Below are 14,528 nucleotides of genomic sequence, written 5' to 3'. Positions count from 1 at the left end.
AAAGCATTTATTATAGACACAAGAAAACCAATTACTTTTTGGAATGCCTCACAAAATTGTCTTGGAACAGTCTTTCCAAATGATAAGCGTTATAATTAATTATTGATAACAGCTCTTGTCGTATAAATCAATCGAATGGATCACAGAAAATACACGTGGAATGATGCCACAGACATGTCGATATTAGCAAGTCGTGTCGTTTGCCGGCCAAGCCAAACCTAATTCATTGCGGTTTGCCCGTGAAGGACAGATCTGATTCACACCTTGTTTGGTCGCGTGATTTGTTCGCTTTCCGATTAGAAATTTATGTGGAATCCTACTTCATTCATTTTCAGGTGCGCTGGGTCAGAGTTGCGAAAATAAAGGATCAAAGGCAATTGCTTACATTACATCTAATGACAGATAATGACTAAATTTGATCCGTTGAACTGTACAATCAGTTACATGACTTGTACTGATTCGTAGGTTACAAATTTGTTTGATGTATTGTATGAAGAAAGAATTGAATTAACTCCTAAGATCAAGTGAGTAAACTGAACGATGAGAAACAGGAACAGAACAAAGATGTAGAGACAAGTTCTGAACGCTTATTTTTAAGAAGACTAAAGAACGATTGCAATACTCATACTATACCAACAATAGGAAATGTTTTAGGGTAAAGATTTCTATAAAAGACAATTTTTATCCAAAATCGAAATTAAATGTCGAAACCTTTAGCATGGAACTAGAATATTACCAACCGAAGCCGGATGTTCCCGGAAAAAATGACGCAAGCATATTTTGGCTACGGATGACGTCTTCTTCGCTGGGAGTTTGGCCGGAAAGTGTTGTTGGGAATCAAAAAGTATGGTGGACTTGTTTGTATTATTTTATGATAGTGATGCATTGGTACAACACTTACGCACAGGTGGAGTTTTTTTTCACAATATGGGCGAGTTGAAAACTATAACTGAGGTAAGAACTCGAATGTGATATTAACGGCTAAAATCAAAAATCGGTTGAGTGTAACTTAGTGTGGAAGACCAGTGCAGGTATTTTCGGATGCAAAAACCAGATAAGGACATTGAGTGTAAAAATCGGATACGTATCTCGAATGCATTGTTTCGGAAGAACAAACCGAGGCTTTTATCCGTTTTACGCCGACTCTTGCAATAAAAACGTTTTGAAACGATTGCAAAATCCGTGTCCGGTTTCTGCATTCAATATTTTTGTCCGGGTTTTACGTTCAAAAATACTTTAACGAGTTTTCCTCATTGAATTGTATTGCTCCGATTTTTGCATATGATTTAACGTACTTATCAAATTAAGTAAAGCTAAAATGTAATAAGATGAGATACATTTTTGATTTGTTTTAATAAAACATGAGCATGTTATAAAACTGTTTGAGAATCGTTATAAAATTTCTTGATTCCAATTGACTGGCAACTGACCTGACTTGTATTATTTTAATAAAACTTTTGTTCAATAGATTAATCACTTATGTCATGTATCACTTATCTAATACTCCAAAGGGCCTCTGTTCGCTTGGCAGTATTTGTGCAACCGGAATAAAAATAATGCGCTTACACAGCTTTCGGGACGAGATTTTCAAATTACTTCAAACAATGAAAAATCATGACATGTTGAGACAAATCAATTTCTTGAAAAAAGGTACGTAATTAAATACCCAATGATAAATAATATTAAATACTTGTGATGTGATGTGATGTGATGTGAAGTGAAGCCACCATCAGTTCAAGGACTTGCCAGTGGATGCGGGTAGACTTACAGCAGCCCCGATATGACTCATCCATTCACCTTCTTACTATAGCTGTTACCAACCATAATATCCAGTGCATGGATGAAGCATATCGCTATACATGCTTGAACCCGCCTGATGGTTTGTTTGAGAAGGGCGCGTCAGACTCATTTCAAACCTTCAGAAGGAAACAAGTTTCCTTCAAGTGACTTGGGCTGGCTATCCACAATCCCTCGTCCAGTCATCAATTCGTCCGATGCCCTGATGCTCCCTTCCCTTTACGCCCCCGTGCAAAATGTTTTATATTGATAAATACAATGAAACATAGTGTAATGAAGTTAATATAACATAAAATAATACAATAGATTACAAAATAATATAATATAACATAATATAATATAATATATTTTAATTAAATATAATATGTATAACACAATGTCATACAATATAATATAATATAATATAAAACAATACATAAACTAACAGTTAGAGTGCCAGTTATGCTCTTCTAACAGATCGGCTGAAAAGTACGTATCGTTTCTATGAGAGGGCGCCACTAGAATTAAATCTATACCATTTTCAGTTAGTACCAACCTTCAAAAGATACGTGTATAAATTTGACAGCTTTCTGATTATTAGTTTGTGAGATATTGCATTTTGAGTGAAGCTACTTTTGTTATTGTGAAAAAATGGAAAAAAAGGAATTTCGTGTGTTGATGAAACACTACTTTTTGATGAAAAAAAGTGTCGCCGATAACAAAAAATGGCTTGATGAGTGTTATCCAGACTCTGCACCTGGCGAAGCAACAATTCGTAAAAGGTTTGCAAAATTTCGTACTGGTCATATGAGCACCGAAGACGATGAACGCAGTGGACGTCCAAAAGAGGCTGTTACCGATGAAAACGTGAAAAAAATCCACAAAATGATTTTCAATGACCGTAAAGTGAAGTTGATCGAGATAGCTGACACCCTTAAGATATCAAAGGAACGTGTTGGACATATTATTCACGAATATTTGGATATGAGAAAGCTTTGTGCAAAATGGGTGCCGCGTGAGCTCACAATCGATCAAGAACAACAACGAATTGGTGATTCTTAGCAGTGTTTGGAGCTTTTATATCGAAATAAAACCGATTTTTTCCGTCGATATATATCAATGGACGAAACATGGCTCCATCACTTCACTCCGGAGTCCAATCGACAGTCAGCTGAGTGGACTGCACGCGATGAACCGAACCCAAAGCGTGGAAAGACTCAACAATCGACCGGTAAGGTTATGGCGTCTGTATTTTGGGATTCGCATGGTATAATTTTCATCGACTACCTTGAAAAGGGAAAAACCATCAACAGTGACTATTATATAGCGTTATTAGAGCGTTTGAAGGACGAAATTTTTAAAAAAAACGGCCTCATTTGTTTCATCAAGACAATGCACCGTGTCACAAGTCGATGAAAACCATGCTGAAAATGAAAGAATTGGGCTTCAAATTGCTCCCTCCTCCACCGTATTCTCCAGATTTGGCCCCCAGTGACTTTTCCTGTTCTCAGACCTCAAAAGAATGCTCGCTGGTAAAAAATTTAGATGCAATGAAGAGGTAATCGCTGAAACTGAGGCCTATTTTGAGGCAAAGGACAAATCGTACTACAAAAATGATTTCGAAAAGTTGGAAGATCGCTATAATCGCTGTATCGCCTCTGATGGCAATTATGTTGAATAATAAAAACGAACTATGGCAAAAAAATGTGTGTTTCTATTAAACGATACGAACTTTTCAGCCGAACTGTTATCTTCGCAATACTGCAGGAATTCTACTCTTCCAATAACAATAATAATATCCACATCTATAAAAATAATATATGTTAATATTATTGATGACAAATTAATAATAATAACAATGAATATAATAATGAAAATAATAATAAAAAACAATACAATATAGTGCAATGAAATTTATAATAAATAAAAGAATGAATAAAATGATTTGTTGCGATATGCTATGATATTATATTACTTGAATTTATATGTCATTTCTCATCCTCTCATTCTGCCATCAACGCATTCCCTCGACCAATTGTCACCACAGACACACGTGTAGGCATGAAACAGGAACCTCACCTTGTGACGACCTTGATAGTTAGTTAAAAGATTACTTTAAAAATGATAACTTATAAGGAAAACAAATTTATATTTTGCGCAGAGGTACGTAGTACTACTCTTAATAAACCCTATAATATAATATAATTCAACATAATGCAATACAATATAACATAATATTTGTTTATTTGTTAAAATAATTCATCTGACAATTAAAAGTCTTAATGAATAACACGAAGTGCAACGAACAAACTTATAACAAGGATACACTTAATAATTTCTGTGAGAACTTGTGCGTCGGTTTACCAAATTCAACTTTGGAAAATGCACGTATACATGCTGTCATTGGTTCATGTTGTCCGAAAGTAGTACGATGAAATCTTGGTTGAAGTAGACTCGTCGAGCGTAGAGATCGCTGAGAAGCACGGAAGTCAAGAAGAGATAACAATTTTGGTGAATCAATATCGCCATTGATTACTTTAGCCACAAGTAACGCTTGCTGCATCTTTCTTCGTCGCTCTAACGATTCCAAGCTAATCAGACGACAGCGGTCAGGGTACGGTGGTAAATCCAGAGGGTTTTGCCATGGGAGGCGCCGCAAAGCCAACCGGACGAATCTCTTCTGTACACGTTCTATTCGTAAGTTCCAAACGAGTTGGTACGGGCTCCAAACCAAACACGCATTTTCGAGTAATGGACGCACCAACGAACAGTATAGCGCTTTTAGACAGTACGGGTCTTTAAAGTCTCGGCTGATTTTCGCTATGAAGCCGAGTTGTCGTGTTGCTTTGAAAATCAAAGTTGATCGGTGTTGGTTAAAGGTAAGCTTAGCATCCAGCAAAACGCCGAGGTCATTCACAACGTCGACTCTTCCAAGAGTTTGTCCATCGATTTGATAGTCGAATATTATGGGGTTGGTTTTGCGATGGAATGTTATAACTTGACTTTTCACAGTACTAATAATTAAAAATTTTCTTCTACACCAGCCAACGAAAATATTTAAAAGTTCTTGGAGACGAACACAGTCCTCAATAAACCGAACTGCCAGATACAGCTTCAGGTCATCAGCGTAAACCAGTCTGCATCCAACGCCAAGTAGTAAAGTAGCGTCGTTAAAGAACAGCACAAACAATAGTGGACCTAGGTTACTAGCCTGAGGAACACCAGATATAATAGAATACAATATAATATAATATAATAAAATAAAATATAATATAATACAATATAATATGATATAACGCAATGCAGTATAATACCATACAACATAGTATATAATAACATAAAATAGTGTAAGTGGATAATATATGAAACAATATGCTATGATACAATACAACAGTTAATGTCGCAGTGTAAGTTATGCTCTTCTAATAATAATAATAATAATAATAATAATAATAATAATAATAATAATAATAATACATGATGTAATAAACAACAGAATTATATGTTGTAATATACTATGATAAACATTGCACTTTAGGATGGGCTTCAACCTACAAGCCATTTCGCATCCTCTCATTCTGCTACTAACGCAGAAGGCGATAGTACCCAGTCGACTCCGTTCTATTGACCAAATGTTATCATAGACGCTCGGGGAGGCATGAGATAGGGACTTGTGAGGACTTAGTTATCTCACCATTTGACGACCATGATCAATAATATTTAATACTTGTTCATAAACAGACTTAAAGTGTTTCTTATGCATTATCCATCTTCATTTGGCACATTATTTTATGGTTATACTGCTTCATGAGAGCAAAGCAAAGGTACTTCTTAGCAATCCGTTCATCGTAAGCTGAGTAATCATCAGAATAATCTGGTGGCTCAACTAACGAGATGTCTAATAGCTAAGGCAAGATGTGACAACAAACCTCTTACTCTTGTTTTCTACGCCGATCCGAAAAAAATAAGGGTGGGTAATGTCAGAGACAAAACCGAATTAAAGTGAATACGAATAATTTTCTCTGATTTAATTCAATGAAATATCTGACACCATTAGCATACAGTAAAGTCACTGAAACGCCTTCCAACAAATATACAGGATGCATTTTCCTCGAACGCAAAGCAGCTGATTGTTTCTTTTACTTGCATTCGTCTGGTGCGAAGTTCGCATTCCGAACGGTTCATCAAAGTGATTATTTTCATTTTCGAATTGCATATTTCAACAGTTGAATAGTTCTTATAGTTCTTTTGTAAACATTTTCTACGTTGTGAATATTTTTTATCCCTCACCAGAGTAAGCACTGTGTGAACTTTGTAACAGTTATAACATACAAAAAAGTAACGCATGTAATGCTTCGTAACATCTATAATGTATAATGTAACGCGTCGTAGCACCTATAAGTTACAAAAAAGGAACGCATGTAACGCTACGTAATATATACAAAATACAAAAAAGTAACGCATGTAACGCTTCGTAACACTTATAACTTACAAAAAGTAACGCATAACAACGTAACCTATAACATACAAAAAAGTAACACATGTAATGCTTCGTAGTATATATAATGTACAAAAAACTAACGCTTCGTAACATCTACAACTTACCAAAATGTAACGCGTCGTAGCACCTATAACAAACAAAAAACTTTTTCGCGTATTTTTTTTTATTGATTCCCTAATTTCAGTTAGTTATATTCAACACAACTAAAAACTAATTACGAATGCTAATTTTGATTTGTTGTTCCTATTCTCTTAAATTTGGTTAAAATATAGGTTGAACTATTTTGGCAATTTTGGTACGAAACAAAATCTCAAATCAGTGTCGGCGGCAAAGTAGGAGGGAAAAATAGACTCATGATCGCGGTGTGTGTTTCTGTTGAATTTATTTCCGAAGATAGAGCACTGGCTTCGTCTAGTCAATTGGACTTTCTCTTCACGTGTTTTCATATGCAGGGTAATTTAATTGATAAAACAATTTCCCCGGTTAGACGTTAGCTACAGGTTCGAGTCCCATTCCCCGAGGCTCATTCTAAAATCAAATATTCACACGATTCGACATAACTTTGTTCGTACAGTAACTTTTGCAGTATTTGAATTAATTAGGATTCCATAGAATTTCAATTGGTGTTACTCGTCCTTCCCCTAGAGCGTAATATTCGTAATAAACTTTACTTAGTGTTATTTGAATCCATGTTATTCTGAAATCTGTTAAAATTGTTTTTCTTCTAAAATTGAGTAAAGGCAAAAATCGGATAAGTATTTCAGTATACTCTGATGAATGTGTGACTTTTTCCAACAAAACATATCTAAACTATATCTATATTTTGCAGGGAAAAACGAAAAAACCTTCGACAAAATCGAACAGATTATGCAGAACAAATGGAAAGAAGTGAATTACAATTTACGGTTGTACGCTTTTTCGGTTGGTATCGTGGCAAGTTCTTATTCAATTGTTCCAGCTGTCATCAATATGATTAATGTGTTCCAAGGAAATGATACTCCGAAACGTTTCGGTACGTTTGTTTAATTTGTGGAGCATCTACAATCACTCTATTTCATTTTAAGTTTATAAAACCTTCTATCGCTACTTGGAGAAAGCTAAATATCATACACCACTTCATGAGCTGTTGTTCTGTTCGGAGTCACTATCCGGATTCACGACCTGGGCTGGTGTAGTCGCTTTTGACGGATTGTACGTATTGCTTACGATGCACTTGGTGGCAATGTTCAGCACGTTGAATTTGATACTCAGAGATACTACCAACGTCAACTTCAACGATGAGGAGAGACATTTTTTCCTGCTAGAATGTATCAAACATCACATAAGAACCATGAGGCAAGTTTGATGGAGACGCATCATTATTTGCAACGTTCTGTTTCATGACTTTGCTTGTTTCCGTTTAAGGTTCATGGATTCTATCAATGAGATTTTTTCCCCGATTCTTGTTGTTCAAGTGTTTGCCAGTGCTTCGATCATTTGTGTAATCGCTTTCCATACTAGTGTAAATGCGGCAAGTATAAGCAAATGAAACCGTCTTTTCAAACAATAATTATCTCCATCTCGACTTACAGAGTGAGCGTGATTCACAAATTCTTGTAATGTTCTTATACTTGATCGCAGCCATTTATCAATTGTTCCAGTTTTGCTATTATGGACAAAGAGTGCAGAATGAGGTAAATAATAAAATCTGGAACGTCGAACATCGAGATCTGGAACACAACGTATTGATGTATAATCTTCTCTCTTTTCATGTCAATCACTCGCTGGCTCAATGCCATGGTCTCAAATAGAGCATGCAATTACCGAACTCAGTATACGATTGCGATTGGTATAAGTGTTCGAAAAAATTCAAATCGACGTTGCATTTTATGCTTCTAGACGTTCAGAAAACAGTCGATATCAGTGCTCATAAGTTATTCGTCATGTCGCTTGAAACATATTTGACGGTAAGTTCAGCTCTATTCATCCCGGTTCTTCCATTTGCCATATTTCTAGTCGAAATCCACTGGTTCTGATCTGACAGATTTCCCTCCAGTTGACAAATAGTGTCTGTCAAACACTTCTGCCGTCATTCTGGCAAGTCTGACAAGAAATAATTGTTTCCGATAACCCACATGCGTAGTTCGGAATGAATTCCAAAAATAAAATGAACGAAAAATTGTATTAAAGCTTTTGCTCATATTGTGGTGCTCCTGGTGGACGGATTTGGAAGTTCTTGGCGCCCACGTGTCGGGAATTTTGTCAGCTTCACGTAAGATTTTTGACATTCCGTAAATCGACTGTACTTTGTAAATAATCAACATGGAAGCCGAAAGAAGGGGAAAAAATGTGCACAGTAATTTGGAAAATCCATTGTTGTCTGCGTCTAGGCTAGCTAAACAGTTGAAATTGCTCAGAAATACCGTATGGCGCGTTATCAAACGGTATAAGGAAACATTGACGACGATTCGGAAGCCTCAAGCCAATCGTCGGAGTGAAACTGTCGACTGGAAACTGCGTGGTAAGATTTTGAAGACGATTAAGAGGAATCCTAATCTGTCGGACCGTGATTTGGCCAGAAAATTCGGTGCTGCCCATAGTACCGTGAGGAGAACTCGACGAGCTAGCAAACAGTCAAATCGGACCATAAAACAGAATAGTGTAGTCAAAATTCAAAAACATATGTCAAGGCTGACTTCGGGCAAATCCCAGGTCAAAAATTGTACTTGGCAACTGCTCGGGGGGATGTTCCAGCCAAATTTAAATTTTGTGTTTTGCCGACAAATTTGCAAGAAAATTTATGATTTGGCAGGGCATTTGCAGCTGTGGCAAAAAAAACGAAAGTTTTCGTTACAAATAAGGCAATGACATCGGAACTATACCAAAAAGAGTGTCTCCAAAAACGAATTTTGCCGTTCATTCGATCCCACGACCATCCCGTTATGTTTTGGTCAGATTTGGCAAGCTGTCATTACAGCAAAGTCGTTCAAGAATGGTATGCAGAGAAAGGGGTCCAGTTTGTTCCGAAAAACCTTAACCCACCCAACTGCCCCCAGTTCCGTCTTATTGAGAAATACTGGGCAATCATGAAGAGGAGACTCAAAGCAAAGGGAAAGGTTGTCAAATACATCAATCAGATGACGACCTGGTGGAATAACATAGCTAAAACGATGGACGAAGAAGGTGTGCGCCGCCTAATGAGCCGTGTTACAGGAAAAATTCGAGAATACAGGCAATTGTCTTTGTTCCAATTCTATCTGAAGCAAGCTTTAGGAATTCCATGTGGAATAAAATTTGAATGAAATTCGATTTAGTGAAACAATCGATTTTGAATGTATTTCGCAGCCGATTGGTTCACAAACCTGTCGGAATCGAGTGAAAGAAATTGAACTAAATTAGTAATTCGTTTCCGTCTATTTTCCAGATTTTTTAAATTTATATTTAAATTCGAAATGAATATTTATTACAAGCTCGATGTTTGCAGATATAGCTAGAGACCAGTTATTTTTTTAATTCTAAAGAGCACACTTAGAATATTTTACAGAATTCGGTGATTTTTATCGAATTTTCAACGAGTGAAGAAAATTCGAAAGAGTCGTGGCTACGGTTTTATTGCATTATACGTACGTTGTTACTTATGTATTTAGCCTTGACAACACTAAGTGTTGCCCGGTGAATTTGACATTTTCATCATAAAGCTTGACATTTTTAACCATTACCATCTTTAGAACATTCTGTAATTTGAGCGCTATTTGTTTTGTTTATATGTTAGTTGAAAATTTAACCTCATCAAAAAAATAGAATTGAACCGTGTACATTTTCGTGCAATGATTTATTACGATTTTTGTCGTGGATTATCAAGACAAGAATGCTTCAATTAACTAGATTCGACTTTTGGTCGTGTAACCTCGTCCTATGCGACTGTAAAAATCTGGTATAATAAATTCCATCGTAGTTCGCTTGACGATGAATTCAAATTAGGGCGTCCAACATCAGTTTATTTTTTGTCAAAAAACATCGATGCTGTGAAAAATCTGTCCATTCAGAAGCCGGAATAATAAAATTATCTTTATTTCGGTAATGAATTGACGTACAAATAAGATTAATACATCAAACCAAAGGTAATGTACTTTAAGGGAAAAATATCAATCCAATTCTTTTTGTTCCTACTGATAATTCGCACTTTTTCCTTGATTTCTCCTATCAAACTCTGCACACCTCCGGTGTCAACTTTCTTGGCACATTTGTTCCACATTTTGGTCATCTGTGCAGCGTCCCGAGCCGTTTTTCCACTTTTCTTAAGCTTCTGCTTCATTATTGTCACAATCTCTCGATGGGCCGTCTTATTCGTCACGAACACTTTGGTGTTTGCTCCGCATCTGCAAAAAAACCTTGACAAATCATCAGTTTTTTGGCAAATTTGTCCATTAAAGTAAACCTAAACTTCGCAGGAACATCTCCTCGTGCCGTCGCCATGTAGAATGTTTGGCCAGGAAGCTATTTTAACGTAATCAATACCCTCTGGTACAATTTCCGAGCTCGAGTTTTGGTGACAAAACTTTGATTCAACGTTCTGTTTGCTGGCTCGATAAGAACGTTATCCTGCTTCCCTTGAAGCACTCGATCCATGCTCTTTCGCTTCCTCAAACGTTTGAGCACATCATACACGGTTGATTTGGCAATTTTCAACGTTTTTGCGACTTTTGTTGCGGACCACGTTGGATTATCAAAGTGGGTGTGCAGCTTTTTTTTCTCTCCACTCGGCTTCCATTCGGAATAACTTTAACTCACTGCATGAAACACCGCAGAAGTAGGTGCCTAGTTAGTCCTTTTATTCATTCACACTTCTATCTCCTCTGTGTGACGAAGAGCAAGCAAAATTTCTCCCCTCGCACTGACAACTTCAACGAGAGCTCTTCTCTTTCACATTTATACACCACTGTTGTGTAAGTGTGCACGCATCATGAGTGCGTTTGTTTATTTCCTTTTACCTCTTCCACTGAATCGCACCAAAGTGCTAGAGCATTAGCTAATAAATTCTCTGAGGTGGATGCAGATACTTTCACAGAGGTGTACACGCCGGTGAGCACTCTGCTGTATGGTTTTCGTAGATGAAGCGTAGACACGCAAAATCAGCAAAATAAAACAATTTATCGTAAAATTTTCGGTTTTCCTTGCAAATTTTTCATAGCAAGGCCAGATCTACTCTCTATTAATTGAAGTTCACAGAAGTGTTCGCTCACAATCACGCGCCAGTGGTCACTTGGGTGTATTTAGACGAGAGCGCGTGTGAGCGATTCATGCGAAGAGAATGTGTTTCACTCGCGCCAGCTGCTTTAACCACAAGCACACACTCAAATGCTGTCTATTCGACACTGAGAAGAAGTGCGCTTTCCTCTTTGTGCGGTGCTTCGTTTTTTTCATCCTCGGTGTGGCAAAAATCTGACTCTAGCGTGTATAACTCTGGTGAAATGCCATCTCTGATTCACAGAAAGTAGATGCCTAGTTAGTCCTTTTATTCATTCTTCAGTGAAATACCCCGACCCAAAAATTGGAAATTGGAAACCAGACAAAACTAGGATTACGAGAATAACGAGTTTGAACGAAACCGGATAATGATTGATTGTTTGTTAATGCTCTTGTTGTAATACTTGGTAATATTCTTGGTGGGGTTAGACAGCTATGGTGTTCGATAAATTTCCGTATTGAGACTGAAATATTTTAACAGATGCTATGAAACTACAAATGAAACACTAACCGTGTAAGTTGAAGCCAATTACAGTTGAACGACTGAATGCAAAAGTCGAATATGTGCAACTTTGTTTGGAAATCCCGTTTAAGTATTTTTAAATGCAAAAATCGGATAAAAACATTGAGAGCAAAAACCGGACATGCATTTTGCAATGCAAGAATCGTTTAAAACATATTTTCTGTAAGAATCGGACAAAATAACTTTGAACGCAAAAACCAGACAAAAACTTAGCCGGTTCTTCCAAAACAAATATATTTATGTTCTCCGGTTTTTGCATTTAAAGTTTTTACCGACTGTCACTGTGGACGAAGCATGCTTTGCTTGGTTGTTAAGGTCGTTCCCACAGCGGCAGTTTGTAAGAACGTTGAATGCAAAAACCGGATAAATACATTAGTTTCGGAAGAACCGGCTAAGTATTTGTCCGTTTTTTCCCTTCAAAGTTATTTTGCCCGGTGTTTTTAAACGATTCTTCGTTTTTATCCGATTTTTGCATTCAAAAATACTTACACGGGTTTTCCAAACTAAGTTGCATTTATCCGATTTTTGCTTTCAGCCGTTCAGTTAATCCTTGCTAAGAATGCAGAGTTGCGTGAAATATGCTTCCGAGGCGTCAGAAACACTCGAATTATACCAACTTCAGGAAACTGAAATGAATAATATCATTAACTTAGCCCTAAGCTTGAATTCTACAGAAACTATGGAGTTGTTTGAGTTCATTGTCGGTTTAACTTCGAAGGATGCCAGTCTTACCCTCAGTAGGCGACGGTTCTACTCACACTGGTTGAAACATCTCAATTTTTAACAATTTTTCTTGAAGCACGTTGATTGCTAAAATAACAAACCAATCTCCCTGCCCTTCACATATGTTGCTGAACTTTAACTACCCAAGTAACCATATGCATTATATCACTGCACATTTACAACTCTATTTTTACATTGTTAATGAATAATTACACTAATCCTACATACTTGGGAGCAATGTGCATTAAATTTGCATTCAAAACGTAACTGAGCATTATTTTACAAAAACCTTCCGCCGTGCTACATATCGACATTCAATGCTATATTTTGGAGCGACGAAACCTTAATAATAACTATAAGAGTAATAATCCTATGAGAGTCTAATAATCGCCCTTTTTTGCTTTATAATAGCATTATAAAAACATGTGTAACTCCGCTGCATTTAATCTAATTTTACGCTAATTTTTGAAGCTGAAATCATGTAAACTTATAATGCGTTGTCGTATATTAGGATATGGAATGTATGGAATTGTTGGGTATATTAGGATATGGAATGTATGGAATTGTAAATCCGTATCTCTGATTTCAGAAAATAACCCAAATGCTTAGGGTGGCGATCTTACCAACCCCACCTTCCCCTAAATGTTTCTATCGGGCACTAAAACTTTCCTAGGAGTAAATATTTGCTTATACCAGACAAATTTTCTTAAACCACATCTAATTTGTTTTTGTTTTCAGATCATGCGGACTGCTGCTTCGTATTTCACTGCACTACAGACGTTGACAGAAGAGTAACTAATAAATGTGTGTCTGTAGTAATGTTCAATATTTAACCCGATGAGCAATTATGTTTAACATATTTTTCGACTAACATCATCAACCCTATCAGCAAATGACAGTTTCTCTTTTGAGTATTATTTTCTGTACAGGTTATCAAATTCAATTTGACCTCAAGACTCTGCTTTTCCCCTTTGAGCACTGAAAACAACATCGATAATCTATATTGTATCGCATAGCCGAGAGACGTCATCCAGCATGTTCATTGTTTTACTGCCCTGACACTAAACCTGTCTGGAATCGAGAAAATTGCCGTGAAAGCCAGTATTTTTTTCTAATTGTAACCAGAGACTCGGACATATGAGTCACGCAAAGCGAACATCATAAAACTGGTGCCCCCAACTCGTGGACAACTTGACAGCTCTCATACATCGAGCATAGAAATAAAAATTTTGGTTCTCTGGTTCCACAATGGTGTCGTAAATGGATTTTATTCAGTTGAAGCTTACTACCATAAGAAACTGCGCTTTTGGGTTTGTACACCCAAACCTCCATTTACGAACCTTATATATGTATGTATGTATGCTTACACACTCACTCATTTACGTATATGTGTATATATTTATACATATAAATGATCGCTTTTACTTCACCAAAATTTATATGTATAAAGTAATACATATATTTGCACACATGTGTACGTATATTAATACATATATACATATATAAGATACGTAAATGGAGGTTTGGGGGTATACATGTTACTTGTTTATTATAGCAACAAATCAATAATAGCATCTAATAAATTTGATCTATCTTAAATAAAATATTTTCAATCGATTAAATCTATTGGTCATTTTTTGAGCCTTGATAACAATACTTCCCTAGAACTGTTTAGAAACAAAGTGATGTTTACTTACACACTAAACTTCATTCGGTATTTTTTTTTCATCTTTTAACGAGTTTAGAACAGCCGAACTACCGAACATGCTGATTCTACTG

The 14,528-nt window shown here is 36.5% G+C and overlaps 1 protein-coding gene across 1 annotated transcript; it reads left to right on the top strand.

Annotated features, from left to right (window-relative positions):
* Positions 1-405: 405 nt before the first annotated feature.
* Positions 406-14,302, top strand: LOC131434251 (odorant receptor 63a-like). Its single transcript, XM_058600908.1, is given in 10 exon segments — positions 406-461; positions 655-911; positions 914-954; positions 1,512-1,650; positions 7,107-7,289; positions 7,342-7,612; positions 7,682-7,787; positions 7,849-7,950; positions 8,068-8,223; positions 13,488-14,302. Coding segments are annotated over 10 exon segments (1,368 nt in total). The 3' UTR covers positions 13,545-14,302.
* Positions 14,303-14,528: the final 226 nt, after the last annotated feature.

This window comes from Malaya genurostris, chromosome 3 (genome assembly GCF_030247185.1).
Source record: "Malaya genurostris strain Urasoe2022 chromosome 3, Malgen_1.1, whole genome shotgun sequence".
NCBI lineage: Eukaryota > Metazoa > Arthropoda > Insecta > Diptera > Culicidae > Malaya > Malaya genurostris.
The sequence above is the reverse complement of the archived record's forward strand: the minus strand, read 5'-3'. Positions and strand labels throughout refer to the sequence as shown.